The sequence below is a fragment of the Crinia signifera genome, chromosome 1 (assembly GCF_055691185.1).
Source record: "Crinia signifera chromosome 1, ASM5569118v1, whole genome shotgun sequence".
Taxonomy (NCBI): Eukaryota; Metazoa; Chordata; class Amphibia; order Anura; family Myobatrachidae; genus Crinia; species Crinia signifera.
Genome location: NC_139217.1, coordinates 205,415,178 through 205,436,542, shown reverse-complemented (window position 1 = coordinate 205,436,542; position 21,365 = coordinate 205,415,178). Strand labels below are relative to the sequence as shown.

The 21,365-nt window shown below is 43.1% G+C and overlaps 1 protein-coding gene across 1 annotated transcript in view; it reads left to right on the top strand.

Annotated features, from left to right (window-relative positions):
* The window catches only part of ATP8B3 (ATPase phospholipid transporting 8B3), a 203,536-nt gene extending 182,171 nt beyond the window's left edge, over window positions 1-21,365 (top strand). The window contains exons 26-27 of the mRNA XM_083177190.1: window positions 17,667-17,797; window positions 20,579-21,365. Of these exons, the coding sequence (XP_083033316.1) occupies window positions 17,667-17,797; window positions 20,579-20,782 (335 nt within the window). The 3' untranslated portion in view covers window positions 20,783-21,365. The remainder of the gene's footprint in view (window positions 1-17,666; window positions 17,798-20,578) is intronic.

Sequence of the window (21,365 nt, the reverse complement as noted above, 5' to 3'; positions counted from 1 at the left end):
CTAATTATATTGATTGTACTGGTCGTGTGTTAGGCAGGCAGGCTGTCAATCAGTGTAATGGGGTACAGTAGTACATAGGCAGGCCGTCAGCTTTTGTTATTTTTTTTCCATTGTGGTGTGTGGTCACTGTGGTGTGGTGCACTGCAGTCGAATACACCATATTCTGTCAGAAGCAGAACAAGTTGCGTGTGGGATTGTTCTGCCTCCACGGTCCATGCATTGTTATCAAAGGCACATCCATAAAAAACAAATACAATATAAAAATACATTTTGCTGTTCTTTTATTTTTTTGCTGTATACTGCACCTCAATAGTATACACCACAAGTAGCGTGTGTGATTGTTCTGCCTCCACAGTCCACACAGTGTTATTCAAGGCCCGTCCATAAAAAAGAAATACAGTATAAAAATAAATGTTTCTGTTCTTTATTTTTTTGCTGTCAATATATCTCCTCTTTCTTCATTCTTTGTGTGTAATGCACCCATAGTATATACTTTCAGAAGGTGTGTGTGTGATTGTTCTGTGTCCAAGCAGCGTTATACAAGCTGCACATTAAAAACAAATTACATTTAAAAAATCCTAATCAATTTTTCTCGTCTTTAATTATTCATTCTTTGTGTGTAGTGCACTCATATTATATACTGCCAGAATGTGGGTGTGTGATTGTTCTGCGTCCAAGCAGCATTGTCCAAGCTGCGCATTAAAAACAAATTTTAAATTTCTCGTCTTTCTTCATTCTTTGTGTGTACTGCACCAATAGAAAGTATATACTGTCAGAAGGTGTGTGTGTGTGTGTGATTGTTCAGCCTTCACGCAGCATTATACAAGCTCTTTCCTCAAAAACAAGAAAAAATATATTTTGCTCTTATTTAAATTTAATTTAAAAATGGAGAACAACAAACAGCTTGGACCAAATATTCCCACACCAGCTGCTGCCATCATTCATGATGACGAATATGGTACTATTACTAATACTAACGCCGTTGCTGATGCTCATCCTCAAACCAGGCAAGGAGAGTTACCCCAAAAAGTTTCTAAACTAAAAAAAGTTAAACCTCTAACAGGAATAAAAATAAAAATAAAGTCTGTTCCTCCTGTAGCTGAAAGAATGAAAATTGCCAGAATACCATTCACATCACACAGTGGCAAGGACTCTGGGCTTGCCCTCTATTTCTGATGCCAGTGAGGCATCTCATGCGTCTGACAAAGAAAGACCTTATTCCGCTTTCCTACTTGAGAAAACAGGCCAAACCACTAAGTCATCAAAACAAACTGTGCATCTAGGACCATAAATTCCACAAACCACTGAGGGGAGTCCAAGTATGTCCTTGAGGGCTACGTGTGAGCCTAATCTCTCAGAGAAACCGCCTTACACTCCCGTCGAGTTACAGGAAGAGGATGAGGGGTTGACTTGTGTAGCAGACGATGTCACTACAGAGGAATTGGATATTGAGGATGAGGATGTTGTGTGTAAGTGAGGCACAAGTGGAACCATCTGTTGGGCATGATAAGACTGCCATTGTCATGCCTGGTCATGGGACCAACAAATGCACATCTTATGTGTGGAATTATTTTCACACCAATTCAGAAAACATTTGCCAAGCCATCTGTAGCCTTTGTGGAAACAAAATAAGTCGAGGTAAGGACATTAAGCATCTCAGAACATCTACCCTATTACAAAAAAAGATTTTGGTTTTGTACCGCGCTCTAGGAAGGAGCTGCTCCAGTAAATATGAACTGCTGAGATTTTTGGTGCTAGGAGCGCTTGATAATCAATCAGTCAAAAAAATAAAAAGAAATATATATAAAGTTAATTATAAAAGTGCCGGGATAAAAAAAAACATAAAAATAAGCAAAATTAAAATAAAAAAAGTGCCAGGATACAAAAGAATGTGACCTGTGAAAATTAAAAAGCAAGTTAATATTGCAATGTTTACACTCCCTTGGCTGCATAGCAGGAATAGATAGGGGACGGACACTCCACAACTCCAAGGAAGTGTAAACATTGCAATATTAACTTGCTTTTTAATTTTCACAGGTCACATTCTTTTGTATCCTGGCACTTTTTTAATTTTAGTTTTGCTTATTTTTATGTTTTATTTATCCCTGCACTTTTATAATTTACTTTATTTATATTTATTTTTATTTTTTGGACTGATTGATTATCAAGTGCTCCTAGCACCAAAAATCCCATCTACCCTATTACGTCATCTGCATCGACCTCATGGGAAGTATAGGGATGTTTTCAAAATTGGTGCTGAAAAATTAACATCAACAAGAAGTCCAGTATCAAATGTGTCCCCACCACTTGCGATCTCCACTACCAACACCCTCACCCTCAACTTCAGTATCCTCATTAATGACCAGGGATGGTTCTTCTGATACTACTGTTGTGCTAGAAGAATCCTCCCCTTTCAAAGATTCAGCAGAAGAATCCTTGATTGAAAGGCCTTCTGTTACTGCTGCTGCTGGGGGTAGTTCTTCAACCCAGAAGTGTCCCAAGAAAACCCATTATACTACTTTGAAAAAACAACTGACTTATCAGCAGTGCTTGGCGAGAAAAAACAAGTATGTCAGTTCTCATCCAGTGACACAGCGGATCACAGAAGCCATGACTGCCATAATAGTATTGGATGTGCGTCCAATATCTGCCATTAATTGTGTGGGTTTCACACAATTAATGGAGGCTGAGTGTCCCTGGTAATAGATTCCATCTCAGTTCCATTTCATCCGGAAAGGAGGTGAATGGCCGGGCCAGTGATGATGTAGGAGAGCGCATCAGTGCTCACTGCTCATTGCTGCTCCGTACATATTGGGTGGCTTTGGAGCTGAAAGCAGCACAAAAGACAAAACTGAGCTGCTTTCAGCTTAAAGTTGCCCAGTGTGTATGTGCATTTAGGGCCTAATTCAGACCTGTTAGCAAGGCTGCAATTTTTGCAGATGGACAAAACCATGCTGCACTGCAGGTGGAGCAAATGTAACAGAGCTGTGTGCTGAGCGATCTGTCATGACCAGTGTTCTCAATTGGGAGAACACTGGCAATCACTAGATTTGTACTGCTTACGCATCGCCATTGCCGGGGGTGGGGGCAATTCTACTTCTAAGCATATATAGATTGCTTAGAAATGGGACTCTAATCGCCCCGTGTATATGGCCCATTAAAGTTGGATGAAATGTGTTCAAACTGAACTCTAAAGTGAATTGTTAAGCGCCGTACACACGGAGCAATATGATCCTTAGCAATGCAAATGCAGGAAGAGGTGCATACCACCTCTTGCCCTGTATATATTTTCACATAAAACTGCAATGTGATCGCAGTTTAAGGAATATCGTGACTTAACTTGGGCCGACTGTTGCAGAGCAAATTGCGAGGCCAAGGAAACTGTGCCTTGTAGAATTTATTGAAATTGGCACCGATAAAATTAGTATGAGAATTACAGGATTCTAAAAGCTGAAATCGGAATTCTAGTTTTTTTATTTTATTTCCTCATTACAGATATAAAAATTGGAAGTAGAATTGCACCTTCTTTTTTGTATGATTTTTAATGCTTATAACTAGTCCCACGATCATTAAGAAATCTGTAAAATAAATTCAGATGTGTATAAAATAAGTAATGAAAATTTAGTCCAAAGTATAGCTGCTACTATAAATCTTGAATCAACTTGTAATTCTTACATTAATTAAAAATAAAAAGGAAAATCTATTCAGTGAGTGCTGAACTATCCCTGCCAAACAGAAGAGCTGTTGGCCATTGTATAAAGCTGTTAATCAGAATCAGAATCATTTTTATTGGCCAGGTATACTTGCGTATGCTTGGAATTTTTTGTGGTAACAGTGCAGCATCAAGCAGGGAACACAAGGGGGGTGGGAAGAGAGGCATAAACATACATCACATACATTTCACATATATCTAGAACAGTTCGAGTTAATGTGACATTTTATGACACTCTCTGTTTGGTTTCTTTGCATTCCATACACTGCGATTAGACTGATGCTTCTCCAGCAGTATATTTCTGCAAAATGTAATACATTGCCAGCTGGATTTCATAATTTCTGCTAAATTTCAGAATCATCTGATTCAATTTGCCCCTCTTTTTCAATAGAGGGCAAATTCACAAATATCTCATTTGTATATTAAATGGGGATGTGGTCATTAGGTTGACAATGAAAAGGTTGACAGTCAATATGTCGACTACTATTAGTCATATGTTGACATGTGAAAAAAGGTGACATACCGTAGGTCGACATGGTAAAATGTCAACACTTGTAATAGGTCGACACGGGAAATGTCGACATAAAAAGGTAGTTTTTCATACTTCACTATCTAAGTCGAAATCGAGATAGATTTTATTAGTGTGCCGAGCTTGTTCATGTCAATGTACAATATGTTAACATAGACACCCAAAAACTTTTGAAAAACTCATGTCCACCTTTTTTCATGTCGATCTATTGCTTTTGTTGACCTTTCGATCCTGTCGACCTAATGCACATTGACTTTCATGTGTCGACCTATGGCCTGTCGACCAACAGTCTTCGACCTATTGTTGACCTTCTTAATGTTGACCCTATGGCCCATACCCATTAAATATACTGTCTACAGTATATTTCAATTTGAAATGACTGACGGGACTGCCATCTGGTCATGTTAACAGTCCTAGACAGACATGGTAAAAGGTGATACTCAATGATTTAACTCTTTATATCAAACATATTGAGTGCTATGCTATTTTTTTATGTTGTAATGGCCTAACCCAGTAGTTCACAAACTCTATCCTCAAGACATACTAACATTTTAGGATTTAAGGACATCCATGTTTGAGCATGCATATCAAATTAATGTATTTATACTTAGGCATGCATGTGCTTAACAGGATGCTGGCAGTCAGAATCTCAATTGTCGTCATCCCGATCGTAAGTATGCGGGCCAGGTTAGCTTTAGACCGTGGGGTGGAGGGTTAGGTTTAGGCACTAGGGGGGACTTGGGGTTAGGTTGCAGTGGGGCAGGGTTAAGGTTAGGCTGCCGGGAGAGTAGAGTTAGGGTTAGGCCAGTGGTTCCCAAACATTTTTGAATCACGGCACCCTAGAGCATCAAAATATTTTCAAGCCACCCCTAGGCCAAATGCTTCTTTATCGAGAAATTCAGAAAAAAATATAAAATTAAGTGCATTGTGTTTATATGTCACAGTTATGTGGTGAGGGACAGGCTTTTCTTCTGTTTGTCCACATATATTATGATTGGCAGCCACAAGCACTGGTTTTGCCTGGTACATTGACCATAAATAATATGAATTGATCTTGGTCCACCAACCCAAGGCACCCCTGCAAGTGTTCTGAGGCACCCCAGGGTGCCTAGGCACACAGTTTGGGAACCACTGGGTTAGACACTAAGAGGGGGAGGTTAGAATTAGTCTACGGGACAGTTAGCTATAGGTGGTGGGGTAGGAGAGTTAGGCAGTAACAGAGAGGGACAGGAATAGCCTGCCTGGGGAAGGGATGTAGGGTTATGATTAGGCTGTGAGGAGTGAGTGTTAGGGTGAGGGATGTACTAAGCAATTGCAGTACATCCCGCCACCCATTGCGGCGATGCTAATTGCATTTGTATTAACATATGAGATAAGCAACGCAAAGGGCAGATCTTCCGATAAAAGCTGTCTTTTGTGATGGCTGCTGGTTACAGGATTTCAGGGTCTGTGACCTGGGAGTCCCTTTGTGTATGCTAGGAGGGATCTGTGTTGGATCCCTCACACAGAGATGTGGGGAGAATCCTGTGGTCTTTTTATGGGGTAATGCCTGCAAGCAGCGTATTATATGCGATCCATGCTAAATCAGGCCCTGACTTTGGGAACCCAAGTTAATACTAAGCTTCAGCAACCATTAGATATGGGAGACCTTGCATTTATGCGGAATCTTGGTGTTGTCCTGGATAATGGCCTGACACTTAAACATCAGGTGTCAGCCACAATCAAATCCTCATTCTTCCATCTGAGAAACATAGCCAGAATCAAGCACTTAATTCCCTCAGAAGACCTGCCTAAAGTCATACATGCATTTATATCATCGCGACTAGACTAATGCTCTCTACCTGGGTCTTCCAGCAAAAGAATTGCACCGCTTACATCTGGTACAAAATGCAGCCGCCAGACTATTAACTAACCAGCCCCGCTCCAGCCACACAACTCCCATTCTCTACGCCCTTCACTGGCTACCTGTAAAATGGCGAATCGTTTTCAAGATTGGCTTACTCACTTTCAAGCCCCTACATGACCAGGGCCCAAGTTTCCTGCAGCAGCTGCTGATCCCTTACTGTCCTACTCGATTACTACAATCCACTGAAGAAGGATTACTAACAGTACCCAGAATCTCCCTGAATTCATCTGGGGGTCGAGCTTTCAACTTTGCTGCTCCAACTCTATGGAACTCTCTTCCTCTCACACTGTGAGAAGCCCCCACTGTAGAATCCTTTAAAAATAGACTAAAGACTATTTACTATTTACTGCAAGCATTTTACTGACATCTACTGTTAAGCTTGTTTTGAATTTCGAGCTGTAAAGACAATGGTGAAGCACTTTGAGTCCTATTGGGAGAAAAGCGCTATATAAATATCATTATTATTATTACTTGGACCATCTAATGTCGCTTTGTTTGTTATACCCCAATATAACATGTAGCATGGAAGTTGAAATATGGGGATCATAGGCTGATAGTCAAAACTAGATATTTAGGTTTATATCTATATCCAATCAGTTCCTGTTTAAAGTAGGGTTGTAAGTCCCTCCCCGTGCACACTAGGCTGCCAGAGGGGGGTTCCTCCCTTAAGGTGTCCTCACACCTATGTAAGACAGTGTTAAAAATTAAGTGAGAGGTATCCCCTTTTCGCACCACCGACATATAGCACGGACGGTGTAATGGTTAGCATTACTGCCTCACAGCGCTCAGGTAATAGGTTTGATTTCCACCATGAACCTAACTGTGCAGAGTTTGTATATTCTCCCCGTGCATATGTGGGTACTCCAGTTTCCTCCCACAATCCAAAAATATACTGGTAGGCTAATTGGCTCCCAACAAATTAACCCTAGAATATCTGTTTGTGCATGTACATGTGGTAGGGAATATAGATTGTAAGCTTCACTGGGGCAGGGACTGATGTGAATGTTCAAATATTCTATGTAAAGTGCTGCAGAATATGTATGCGCTATATAAGAAACTGTTAATAAACAAATAATAAATATAGGAGAAGGAAGAGGAATTGGGGAGTACCATTCCTCTTCTCCACGTGAGTCAGTGAGGGGTTATCCAAACGGTCACTTTGTCAGATTGCTTAATCAGACTTCCTTCTGGAATACCACGTTTCCCTCAGAATATTTCATCTGGCATTCATATGAAAAAAATGTGGAAAAGGTATAGTACAATAATCCTGTTTTAATGACATACAGTTAAAACATATGGAAATATATATATAAAAAACAAAACAAGAGCAAAAAGGGGGTGGCAGGAAAGCTGAGAAGAATTGATGAAATGTAATTACCAGGGCAGCCTGGGGCGGTGTTGTAGAGGCATTAGGGGGATGAATGTTCCAAAATGCCCAAGAGGCCATCACAGTGAATGGTATTCGTAATGTGTGATTAATATAATGTTGGATTTCCAACCAAAATGATTGTACTATATCACAAGACCATAGACAATGATACATGTTTGCCTCTGGGGAGGAGCACTTGAAACAATTAGCATTGTTGGAGACACCAATTACATAGCGAAGTTTGGGTTTATAATAAGCTGATGCAATATTTTAAATGGCATCTCCATAAAGGAGGTGGAGACTAGCTGCTCATTCGGTGAAACCAATGACCTGATTATGGACTTTGCTAAAAGATCTGGAAAGGTCTCATACCATCTAACAAGCCCTGTAGTCAGGGGCTGGCTGGCAACTTTTAGCCTAGGGGGCAAGTCCAGAGCACTGGCCCATACCACCACCGCCGCCCCCCCCCCCCCAACTCTCTGGAAGACGGAATGCTTGTTGCGCGCCGGCGGCACGCTGAAAAATTTGGCTTGTGGCCTATCATAAGGGGCGTGACCTGTACCATGATTGTAATGTGTACCTGCAGATTGCACATTGTGATGCTAATTACACATTATGCCGCACACCTTGATGCCCATTACACCCCATACCATGATGCCCATTACACCACACAATGTGATGTCCACAGTGCCAGTTTTGCCCCCACAGTGCCAGATATTCTGCCACAGTGCCAAATACACATATGCCCCCACAGTGCCAGATATGCCCCCACAGTGCCAGAAACACATATGCCCCACAGTGCCCGAATTTCCCACCAGCAACTCACCGTTGTGCTGCTGGGGGGGGGGGGCAGGGGAGAGCGCAGTACATGCCCCTCCTGCCCACCGGGGAGGCGACTAGCGACCATACTTGCCTACTTTTGAAAACTAGTTTCAGGGAGATTCCAGGCGCTAATAAAATGCAGCACCATTGAGGCGGGGGTCTGCGCATGCGGGGGGGGGGGGGTATTGGCGTGATGTTGGATCGCGTCTACCTGCTCGCTAGGCTGCAAATATATGCAACCTAGTGAACAGGTCTGAATCAGGCCCATAGTCTATTATACACAGCCACACCATATAACACACAGCACATTATTGCATTATACACACCCCAATTTTAATTTATACACAGCAGCTCATATCAATGGTCTTAATACTGAAATATGGAATGTATTTGATATTTTCAAAGAACGAGGCAATTGTAACTTGTAAGCCAAAGAAGAGATCACAGTAGTAACTGTATATGGCCAATGAATCAAGGAGCAAACTTCATAGACGGGACTCGGAGTCTAATATTTTTGGTGGAGAGCCAAACTCTATCCCCCACCTTGAGTTTCGGAAGCTGCCCGTCTGTGCCGATCAGAAACATTTTTGTAACGTTGGGAGGCTTTCTGTAATGAAACATGAACATTCTTCCAGATGTTTGAGAAAAACCGGACAGACGAGTTAACTGCCGGTATATCACAGACAGGAAGATTTTGGAATTCTGGAACACGTGGATTACGGCCATACACAATAAAGAAGGGAGTCTTTTCAGTGGAGGAGTGGTAAGAGTTATTATGTGCAAATTCGGCCCAAGGCAGAAGCTCCTTCCAATTATCTTGCAAAGAGGAAAGATACAAATGTAGAAAGGCCTCCAAGTCTTGATTTACTCTCTCTGTTTGGCCATTGGATTGTGGGTGGTAGGACGAAGAAAAGTTCAGCTTTACCTGTAAAGCACTACACAACGCTCTCCAAAACTTCGATACAAATTGTACCCCTCTGTCGGATACAATCTCTCTTGGAAGGCCATGTAACCGGAATATTTCAGCTATGAATATCTGAGCCAGTTTAGGAGCAGACGGAAGGCCTTTAAGTGGAACAAAATGAGCCATCTTGGAGAAGCGGTCAATGACGACCCAGACTGTGTTGAACCCTTGTAAGAGAGGCAGATCAGTGACAAAGTCCATTGATATGTGTGACCAAGGTGACTCGGATATGGATAAAGGTTGAAGGAAGCCAGCTGGCTATTGACGAGAAGATTTGTGACGATAACACTGGGTACAGGATGCTATGAAGTCAGTGACATCTTTTCTCATAGAAGGCCACCAGTATGTCCTTTTAACAAATTCTAAGGTCTTCTTTATTCCACAGTGACCTGAAAAACGAGAAGAGTGAGCCCACTGTAACAAGGATGGTCTGAGACAGTATCAACGAAAGTCTTCCCTCTAGGAATGGGCAATACAGAAGTCTTTGCAAACACTGTAGGACTTAGGACTGGACTTATGGTACGATCTTCTAAGGAGGATGTAAATGACCTGGAGAGTGCGTCTGCTTTGCCATTTTGAGATCCAGGACGAAAAGTCAAAACAAACTCGAACCTCGTAAAAAATAAGGCCCATCGGGCAAGTCTGGGATTCAGACACTGGGCATTCTGTAGGTATAACAAGTTCTTATGATCGGTAATGACGGATATAGGAAACTTAGCCCCCTCCAACAGGTAACGCCATTCTTCAAAGGCCAATTTAATGGCTAGCAATTCCTGTTCACCAATAGGATAGTTCATCTCGGCTGGCAGAAACTTCCTGGAGAAGAACCCACATGGGTGTAGTTGACAGTCCTCAGACTTCTGTGAAAGTACAGCTCCAACCCCAACGGAAGAAGCATCTACCTCCAGGATAAATGGATGTGAACAATCGGGTTGCAGAAGAATTGGAGCCGAAGTAAATAGGTGTTTTAATTGCTGGAATGCTGTTACTGCTTCGGAAGGCCACTTGGCAGGATTGGCTCCTTTGTGGGTCAAAGCTGTGATGGGACAAATGATGGAAGAAATTTTTTGATGAATTTCCTATAATAATTGGAAAAACCGATGAAGCGTTGAACAGCTTTTAGTGTATTAGGTTGTGGCCAATCAAGGACTGCTTGAACTTTAGAGGGATCCATGCTTAGTCCGGTTCCTGAGATGATGTACCCCCTTGTCCTAGATTGGCTTCTCCACAACCAACTAGGACCGGAAGTTTAACGGACGACGAGTGCATTTGGCTAAAAGATGACCGGATTCCCCACAATACAAGCATAAGTTCTGTAGCCGTCTTCTCTGACGTTCTTCAGGAGTTAAACGAGTGTGGTTAATCTGCATAGGTTCCTCAGAAGAATTTGAAGGAGGAGAAGAACATGGACGAGGCGGAACAGGGATAGACTTGCCTCGCTCTTGCCGAGATTTCTCTAGTAGACGCTCCCAAAAACGAAGGTCCTACCTATTACAGAGAGATATGACTTCACCCAATGAGGTGGGAAGATCTCTGTTGGCTAATTCATCCTTCATGCGTTCAGACAACCCTGCCAAGAAGGTGGAAATTAGAGCCTCCTCATTCCATTTCAATTCAGATGCCACAGTTTGAAAATGGATGACGTATTGAGACACGGAGCAGGAGCCCTGATGAATCCGCAGGATTTCTGATGCTGCAGAGGATACACGCCCAGGTTCGTCAAAATTTTTCCTGAACTGTGTCAGAGTACTTGGAGAGCAAAGGATAATTTCTCTCCCAGAGTGGGGAGACCCAATCCAATGCAGAGTCCGACAATAAGGAGACAATATAGGCCACTTTAACACGATCAGATAGAAAGTTCATTGGTTGCAGGGAAAAATGCACTTCACATTGGTTGATAAACCCCCGACAGGCACAGGGTGTACCATTATACTTGGAAGTGGCAGACAACCGTAACGAAGAGGAAACAGTCTGTTGAGAAGAATTTGAAGCTTGCCGTTGAGAAATACCTTGGAGTGCTTGAGTAACTTGTTGCTGGGATTCTTCCAGTGCTCGCAGCCGAGCAACCACATTTTGAAAGAACTCCTGGCTTGCGGACGGATCCATTGGGCCAGTGCTTACTGTCACGCTAGGGGTACCTTGTGGATCTGTCTGAGACCTGGAGGTCAGGGGTTCACGGCTTGAAGGAGACTGGAGAACAGCAGGTTTAATATAGCGCTTTATTGTAGTACCAACACTGGAAGGTAAGACAATTTAGGAAAACTGCAGGACAAAGAACCCAGTGGATACTTGGGCAACAAGGGAATATCCACAATAACAAGGAATGTCCACCATAACAAGGAATGTCCAAGAGTCTCTGTCAGAGTGCCGAGAGGGACACTGACGACTGACCGCGGGTGCGGATGGCAGATAGCAGCGGAGGTTGAGTGTCGACGGACACCGATGACTGGCAGCAAGTGCAGATGGCCGACAGCTAGAGTGGAGAGGCGTCAGCAGGCACGGATGACTGGCAGCAAGTGCAGATGGCTGACAGCTGGAGTGGAGAGGCGTCAGTAGGCACGGATGACTGGCAGCAGGTGCAGCTGGTCGACAGCAGGAGTGAGGAAGTGTCAACAGGCATGGAGGACTGGCAGCAGGTGCAGCTGGTTGACAGCAGGGCTGGAGAAGTGTCAACAGGCACGGAGGGCTGGCAGCAGGTGCAGCTGGTAAACAGCAGGAGTGGAGAAGTGTCAACAGGCACGGAGGACTGGCAGCAGGTGCAGCTGGTCGACAGCGGGAGTGGAGAAATGTCAACAGGCACGGAGGGCTGGCAGCAGGTGCAGCTGGTCGACAGCAGGAGTGGAGAAGTGTCGACAGGCACGGAGGGCTGGCAGCAGGTGCAGCTGGTCGACAGCAGGAGTGGAGACGACTGGAGCAAACCTGAGAGAGCTGGAAGCAGGATGCAATTGCGATGTCCAGGAAACAGGTGTTGAACTGTAAGGACTGGAGGCAGAATGCAAATGCAGGGATCCAGGTAACAGGTGCTGGTTAGAAGATAATGAATACAGGATACAGGTGTGGACTGCAGACAGGGAACACTGGAATCAAGGATTTCACAGAGCAAGGGCACAGGCAGAAGCTTCCTCCCAAGGGATTGACAACAAAGCACTGGCGATTGTATGCCCCAGAGGGCTCTGCTTTATCCCCCAGGGCAGATCTTGATTGGAGGAGCTGAACTGGGGATCCGGGCCATTGGTTGGCTACCACAAGATGGCGCCGCCCGGACTGGAGACAAACAACTTTGGCTGGTTCTCATCCTGGATGTGCACGCTACAGGCCCCAGGAAGATGGTCGCGGCCGGGAGACCCAAACGCCGCGCTCCCCGTCCTGCACCCGGACGGATGGCCCGCAGGCCCCGCCGCCGGAGATGAACAGGTGAGCGGCGCGTCTTAGCAGCGGCCGTGACAGGGATCTGACCCTTTTATTAATTATATAATTGTGTAGAGCTGCTGCCACATATACAGAGAGAATGTGTATCTCTGTGAACAAAAAGCAAAAGGTGTGTGTGGGGATAGTGAATATCACCACCAGGTGGCGCTGCTCCACTCAATAATGATTAACAATGAGGCAATGTTCAAGGAAAATAAAGATAATCCTACTTTTAATAAAAAGGTCATATACAGATGGGGCCGGGCTCATCTTTCCAGGGGATGGCGATGGCGACGCCATTCGCCATTCCCTGCTCCGGCGCCATCTGTGTGTCGGAAGGGGACGCGCGCGCACGAGGTGCGCGCGCGTCCCCTTCCGACGGTGCTGCCGTCCCCTTCCGACGGGCGCCCGGTGCCCACACCGGGCGCCCGCACCCCCCCACAGCCGCCTCGGGTCCCCCCAGCCCCCCTCGAGCGGGAGGCGGACAGTATTGCGTCCGCCTCGCCCGCCAGCCGCCCGGATACTGAGACGCACGTGCGTGGGGGACGCACGCGCGTCTCAGTCAGATGGCGCGCCGTGTTGCTGGCGGATCGCCAGCGGCATGCTGCTGGCGATTCGCCAGCAAGCATAAGGCTTGCCCCATCTGTAGCATACAAAATAAAAATGTGCATATACATATAAATTTACACTCAAACTGGACACACAAGACATACAACATATAACATAAAAGGCATGAGCTGGCTATGAGGCTTCTATGGCTGCACTTTTGTTAGTATTCTGAGACAATATTAGACTTGTAAATGAGCAATAGTTACCAGTCCCGCATGAATCTATGGATTTTTTGCTGAGGTGGATTGTGAATGACCATGTCCTATATCTGAGCACTGTATTATTGCTGTAATGCAGTATGTTGGTCACTCCCTGATATGGGAGACAGGCTCCAGGCGCTGGTTTCACCCCAAAAGAATTCTGAGTCCACAGTGGGGTATTTATAATCCAATGTTCTGGTGACTGGCAAACAGTAGGGCTAGAACGGGCTCCAAAACGCATTTCTCCGCCTCCTTCTGATCGACGGCTTCCTCAGCTAGTCCTTGATACACGGCAAGTTAATGCCACCAAGTAATAGTGGTTGTTGTAATTTCAACTGAGCTATCCTAGGACGTTTGCCGGCCCATATAAATTTGACAAGTCCTCTATTAATACTCAAGGAATATAGGGAAGTGTTAAATATTTCCATCTATCACATTCAGTGAGCATTTGAGAAATAAAATGTGAAAAATTTGTCGAATACAAGTCAGCAATGCCAGTGCCTCTATTTTTTTAAAGTTTATAAAAAAGCCAGAAATGTTGCGAAAACCATTCAATATATTCTGTAGACCAGGCAGGGCACATCTGGGATTGGTAATATACAGTAGAAGATCATTGGCGAAGGCCAATACTTTTATTTCCACTCCACCTAAAGCCACTCACTGCCAGGATATCTTGTGAGAAAATGTGCGAATTAAGGGGTCTAGTGCCAAATTAAATAGCAGCAGGGACAAGGGGCAGCCCTGTTGTGTCCCCCTAGACAATCTAAAGGATGAGGAGTTCAGGTTGTTTACCGTTATACAAGCCTCAGGGAAAGATTACAGCGTATTAAAAAAAATTATGAAATCTGGGCCAAATTGTTGTATTTGAAGATGGGACCAGGAGCCACGGTCAAAGGCCTTGTCTGCATCACAACTAACAATAATAGCCTCCCTATTGCCAAGCTGTCGAATACATTGCATAGCTGCCACTAGGATGCGAATATTGTGTACGAAGATGTGGCCTCGCACAAATCCATTTTGAGCTGGATGTAAGATTCTATGCAGAATTGGCTGCAGTCTCTGGGCTAACAATTTGGTAGAGATCTTAAGGTCTTGATTTAAAAGGGATATGGGGCAGTATGATTGTACCTGGGTAGGGTCTTTCCTCTCCTTCGGTAACACTTTTCACTTCTTAATATAATACATCACAGCTTAATTCAGTGGCAAACTCAGGATTTTCAAAAGGGGGTTTCCAGAGGGGCGGAGCAAAGCACGGAGATGGACACTTAGGTGACCCAGTATATGCCGGGTCAGTTAAAGTATTATAGATAGACCAAATGTATATAAATACTAATAATAAAATAAAATAAAAAAAATAAAATATATATGCATATACATATAGATACATACAGGGGCATTAACAGCAGTGTAGACCCCTGGGCATAGCAACGTATTAGGGGGCCCCTACCGATCCTCCAGCGGTAGGGGTGGAAGAAGCTTTGATGTCCCGCGGGTGGTAGGTGGTATTATATCAACCGTTCAGCATGTAGGGCCTGGATCAGTAATTTCCACTAATTACCCCTTTACTGCACAGATGGTGGGAGAAGGGGGCATTGGGCTGAATGAAGGGGCCCTGATACATAACTTCCAGGGTGGCAGAGGAAGTTTAATATGCAGAGGAGGGGTGTATAGTGGAGTGGGCTTATTATTCATAATTTTCTGGTGGGAGGACAGCTTGCTTGACTGCAGATATCTCCAGTTCCCATAAACAGGAATTAAAAACTAGAGAATCCCACCTACCAAATGGTACTTGGGACTAGGAGATCAGAGTTCAGGAGGCAGAGCAATCTGCCAATGAGAATATAAAACTACATACCAGGTGTGTGGAGCTGGAGCAGTAACCAGCTGCTGGAAGGCTGATATATCTGGTTCTGGGCACATTAGAGACAAGATGCTAGTGTCCCTCAAAGTGGGAGAGTCCCAGATTTTGGAATATACCCTCAGAAAAACTCTAAGTCAGACAGAACCTGAAATATCTGACTGGGAAGAGCAATTAACAGGCTTGGATGGGGACCACTGCTTTGAAGTCAGATATCTCCGATTCACAAGGGCCAATTTTTTAAATTCTTGTACCCATGGAAAGAGGGGACCCTCAGCTTTCAGCCTAGGGCACTTACACTCCTAGGGGGGGGGTTCTGGGTACTCAGAAACCCCCCCTGCGTGCGCTACTGTAATTTGGTTGTAAGGAGGCATTTACGTTAAGAAAAATGGGTACTTATGTAATATCGGGGCTCCCGTTTTTCTTATGAGACCGCGTTCGCTCGCCACGCTTCGGGCACGGTGGCTCGCTGCGCTCGCCACACTATATAAAATCAACTCCATGCGTAGTTGGATAGTAGGGGTATGAAAAAATGGGGTGCATTTAACATGGGAGCCCAGATAATACATAAGTACCGAAAAATGTGTTTGTTTTGTGATCCACGCATAATTGTGTATTCGAGTAAACACACCTGACAACTCTGCTCATCCACATTTAGGGGTAGATTTATTAAGCTCGGTGAAGTGATAAAGTGTCTGCTTTTTATCACCGGCCAATCAGTTCCTACCTGTCATTTTTCAAACCAAGCCTGTAACCTCACAGGTAGGAGCTGATTGGCTGGTGATAAAAACAAGACTCTTTATCACTTCACCAAGCTTAATAAATCTGTCCATCTGTTCCAAGATCACAAAACATGAACAAATAAGGCCAACTTTCTGTGTATCCGCATCAGCCTGCCATGTTTTACTTAACCTAGCTTAAAATTCAGATGGCATCCAAAGAAGTTTAGGATGCTTTTCCATCGCTATGAATGTATGTCTCTATCATTAATATAGGAAAAGTGTGATAAATGTTTTCTTAAGAATTTGGTTGAATCATCCATTGTGTTGTGGTTCCTCACAGAGGGCCTTATTTTGGTTCACTCTTAGAGGCAAAATCCTTCTTAGATGGGTAAAACCATGTGCACTGCAGGTGGGGCAGATATAACATGTGCAGATAGAATTAGATTTGGGTGGGGTTTTTCTTCAAAGTGAGATATATATTGCAGTGTAGAAATAAAGCAGCCAGTATTTTCCCTGCACAGAAACAAAATACTCACCCAAATCTAATTCTCTCTGCACATGTTACATTTGCCCCCCCTGCAGCGCACATGGTTTTACCCATCTAAGAAGGATTTTGCCTCTAAGATTGAACCAAAATAAGGCCCAAAGTTATAAAATGAATGGTAGATGTGATTTACAGGAGAGTGACACATATATGTATATATTGGCAGTTTCCAAAGCAGACTCAGCAAGTTTTCTAGTGTATTTCTGATAATGCTTCTAAGTGCAGATGTCCACATTATTCCTAGAGTGACCAGCTGCCCACCACCTTACATTAAGAATGCATTTCAAGTATGCATGAGACATTAACCTTACAAATGCAAAGGGAGGAAAAGTTAATTAATAACAATAAAAATTTAACTTTTCAAATCCAAGTGAAATGGGTTTCTTGCTTTTAGTAGATTATGGTATAATTACTCTAATTCTTTCTTATTGAATTATAACATATGATGGGTAATTAAGTGCTAATAAGCAGCTTTGTAGGTTTGTATAGAGGGCTAAAAAGAGACATTTAAGAGTAATAAAATTACTATTTCCCATTTAACTTTGCATATGATTGCTGAAATATATCTATACTGCAAAAGAACAGAGTTTAAGTATCTGTGAGTGTTGTGCTACATTTAAAACACTTATCTTTTGCACATATGCTTGCTGAGAACCCACCATCTAATTACAACTCTCCAAAAGAAAGTTTGTTTAATTCAATATAATCAAAACGCAAACTAATGTTTGTTTTATTTTTTTTTATTTTTTTATGAGATAAATGAAATTGCCCTATTACTTGATAAACTTCTATTACATAGCTACAGGGCCGGATTAAAGGGGGGGGGGGGGGGCAAAGGGGGTCAGTACCCCTGGGCCCCCCTCTAGATAGGGGTCCCTTGTGGTTGGAATGTATTTAAAAAATATATATATTTCTTTAGGAAAAGGTTTTGTGCATGGGAGTGAGGTAGTGCTGCAGCTTCACCTGTCTGAAAATGATTAATGGTGCTTTTTTAACTTTTTTATTTGCTATTCTTTGTAATAGATGTAACACAAAATACATTAAAGCATGGATTTATCTGGCTCATCATACTTCTGGCAGTAGGGATAAGTATTCTCCCTTCACTTCTTGTCAGTTTTATCACCAAACTGATCAGTCAAAACCAAATCCACCAGGTAAGTGTTAACTACCAGTTACATTTTAAAATGCGTTCTTTATATTGATAATGCAAATTATTTTCAAACATTTATTGCTACTCTTTACAGCAATAAGAAATTATAGATTGCCCAGATGTATCATTAATCAGATGCAGGTAACCATTCCTGCAAAGTGTAAGAAGTGAAGTGATCGCTAAAGGCCGTATATTTGTGGAGACCACGTATATGAGGCCGCCATTGCTAGGGAGGGTTCCTACATAACCCTTTCCTAGTAATATTTGTGAGGTAAACCTTATAGGCTATTGTGACTTATGACATCTGAAGAAGGTGTTAGCTACCAAGGCCAAACTCCAGAATGTTTTGCATTTTCAAGAGCTGGGTAAATCCAGCAGCCTGGTAGGCCCCACAAAACAAAAATAGTATGAGGGCTGGTTCTTCTGTCTGAAATTAAATTCTTGCTGCCCCTCCATGTTACGTTCATGAGATACTAATATTTAATATTTGTACCCAGTGAAAACGGGTGTTTTCAAGATATAGCCCAAAAATATTATTTTGATAAGTAGGCACAAGTGTGTTTTACACAGGTAATATTGTTGTGTGAAAGTAAAAAAAATATTTTGTATTAAATAGGAGAGCTTAAGAGCATCTTAAAACACTCAGGTTGCTCAGCCACTTTCTGGTCCAGACAGCTTGGTGCCATCAAAATGTGTATGCTGGTGTGGTGGTGGTGGGGGGGGATCAGCATAGGGCACATTATAGTCCTGCTAAAGCCCTGCAGTATTTAGTAACAGTTAAGTCATGTCATGTATATATTTCAGCTTGGTAATACACAACTATTGATATACAGTGTTTGCAAAAGCATATGTCACTTATTTTATAAATCCACTGAGGAAATTGTAAAGCCTATCCTTATTTGGTAATTGGTTTTCTTTACTGTAAACAGGGAGCTTTCACAACACAGTGATATAATTGTCATGCAACAAGTATATTTCAGTTTTTTGGGGGTTTTGTAGCACAAAACAATATCAGAAGAAATACTACATTCAGTGACGTAGCTACGTTTTGGGCGCCCCCCCCGCCGTTAGGGGGGGGCCCCCTCGCCGACGCCCCACCAAGCACCCCTACCCCCCTGCCCTGCCGGCCCGCCGCCTCTGCAAACACCCCTCCAATCCCCCACAGCCTTACCTATCGCGCTGGTCCCGGCGGCTCCGTTCTTCTGCTGAGGACCACCACAAAATGGCCGCCCCCATACAGCAGACAGTTTCAGAGAACTGTGTGCTATATGGGGGCGGCCATTTTGTGCTGGTCCTCAGCAGAAGAGCGGAGCCGCCGGGACCAGCGCGATAGGTAAGTGACAGTCTGCGGGGGATTGGGGGGGTTTAACTATAGCACCGCAGCCCCCGGCACCCCCACATGCACAGCGCCCCCCCCCCCGCGGTGGCGGGGGCTGCGGTGCTATAGTTACACCGCTGACTACATTTGGGAATATAGTTCGTATCGCGCCTCCAGCATCCTGATAGTCATAATCCCGATGGTCATAATCCTGATGACGAGTATTAGGGTTAGGCACTAATGGGTGGGTCAGACTTATCCTGCATAGTGGGCAGTTACGGTTAGGATGCAAAAGGCGAGGATTGGGGTTAGAATTCTCACCAGGATCCGTCAGCACTGAGACCATCAGGATTCTAACTTTCAGGATTTTTAATGCCGGGATTTCATACCCCACCCTACATTTGAGTTTCAGGGCTTTGAAATAAAATTATTCTAGGCAACACTTTTACTTTTAGATTTGTTATCATTCAGGAACATTTAAGAATAAGCCAATGCTCTCAGTACTTTAGTAAGACATTGGCTATAAAGGGAAAAATAAATACAAGGAAAAAAAGCTATCCCAACATGGGAGTAAGAATCAACCTATCATCACAGTGGGGATTGGATCTATACAAGTTATTTGGAATCAGTGTTGTAATAGCAGGTTTCAGTAAAGCCATACTTTATTAAAGTTGACTTTTGCTGAGAGATCCAGTTTGTGTCTGCGTGTGTGTGTGACTGTGTGTGTGTGTTTTCTCCAAATGCCAAAGGTGAGCTGCACAGAACATATTTTCCTGAACTAGAACAAATCCAAAAGTAAAACTGTGTTGTCTTTGATAGTTTTTTGGCTTTGATATTTTATATGTAAGGAGACATCGATTTATACAAGATATTTGGGGGGGGGGGGGGGCACTTTGTGTGTGTTATTCCTCAAACTGCAAAAAAGCTACTTTGTCTTCAAAGCAGCAGTTGCCAATTAGCCAAGTTCTCTTTTGGTTTAAGCAAAATTAATTTCCTTTCGCAGGATGCCAAATAAATCCCAGGCCTACATGCAACATTATTAATGTTTGAAAGTCTTTGCTATCTCTATAGCTTTCAAATGTAATGACATCAGATGTTTGGCTTACTGCAAAACTAGGAGACAAAAGACGCTAAGTGAATATACCCTGTAATGAGAGAACATGTTCTCATACAATCAATTCTGCTCCTTAAGGGGAGCAACTCACCTCATTGCGTGTTAAGAAAAAGCCTGTAGACATCTTGGGCAGCTCAGATAAGCAAACAAGTGGTAAAAAGTTTGACTTTCCACAAATTAAATTGCTTTGAGGAAAGGATACAGAGTTGGTGAATGTGGATCTACTTCCTTTATATGTAAGGTTATTAATTACTTTCTTAAAAGAGATAAGCTGGAGTGTATGTTATTGATTACCATGATTCGTTTTGCAATCAACTACTGTATGTGCTGATCATTTCTATTTTGATCTGCAGAGAGATGCTTATGGACCAAAAAGGCATTCAGAGGTGAATACAGTGGCAATGACAACACCTTTCAAGCGAGGAACCTTGAGCCGCAGATCCAGCTATGCTTTTTCCCACAAGGAAGGTTATGCTGACCTTATTACTAAGGGTACTAGTCTACGCAGGTCTAGAGCAAAGGCCTCTAGTCCAGAGGTTCAAGCAGAAGTATCTTAAAATCTTAAGTAATATTCAGTTGTTAGATCATCATTTGCACCAGTCATTGCTAAAAACTATTTTTGCTTATTGGAATAATAGGATATTTGCATGTGTTAGATTTTACATTATATGGGTCATTAAAACTAAAGGGTCCATAAAAGGTCCATCATTTTGTATCATATTGTATCATAAATGTACAAAATCATGTGTTCACATGAGAGATTTTATGGTATGTTAAAATTTGTACAATTACTATAACTACTAATATCAATGGAAACAATTGATCAGTTTACACTGGTATACACACGGGTATGCTTTATCTCAGGTATAGTCTGCTTCTTTCACAAAGATCTGTTATGGATATATTTTTTTTAGTTGTGTCCTGTTTTGTTTAGTCAATAAGGAGGAGAGACATATATTAGCTCTTTATTGAGACCTGGTCTAGCTATGTCTATTGCAGCTGGCAAGGTCAGAGAGCCTGCTTGACTTATCAAGGCAGCCATGATTATTCTGTGTACAATATGAATGCTGCCATAGACCTTCTGCACTTTCCTCCCAGTGTTCAGTGAACCAAAATGGAGCACTTGATCAGCGCATTAAC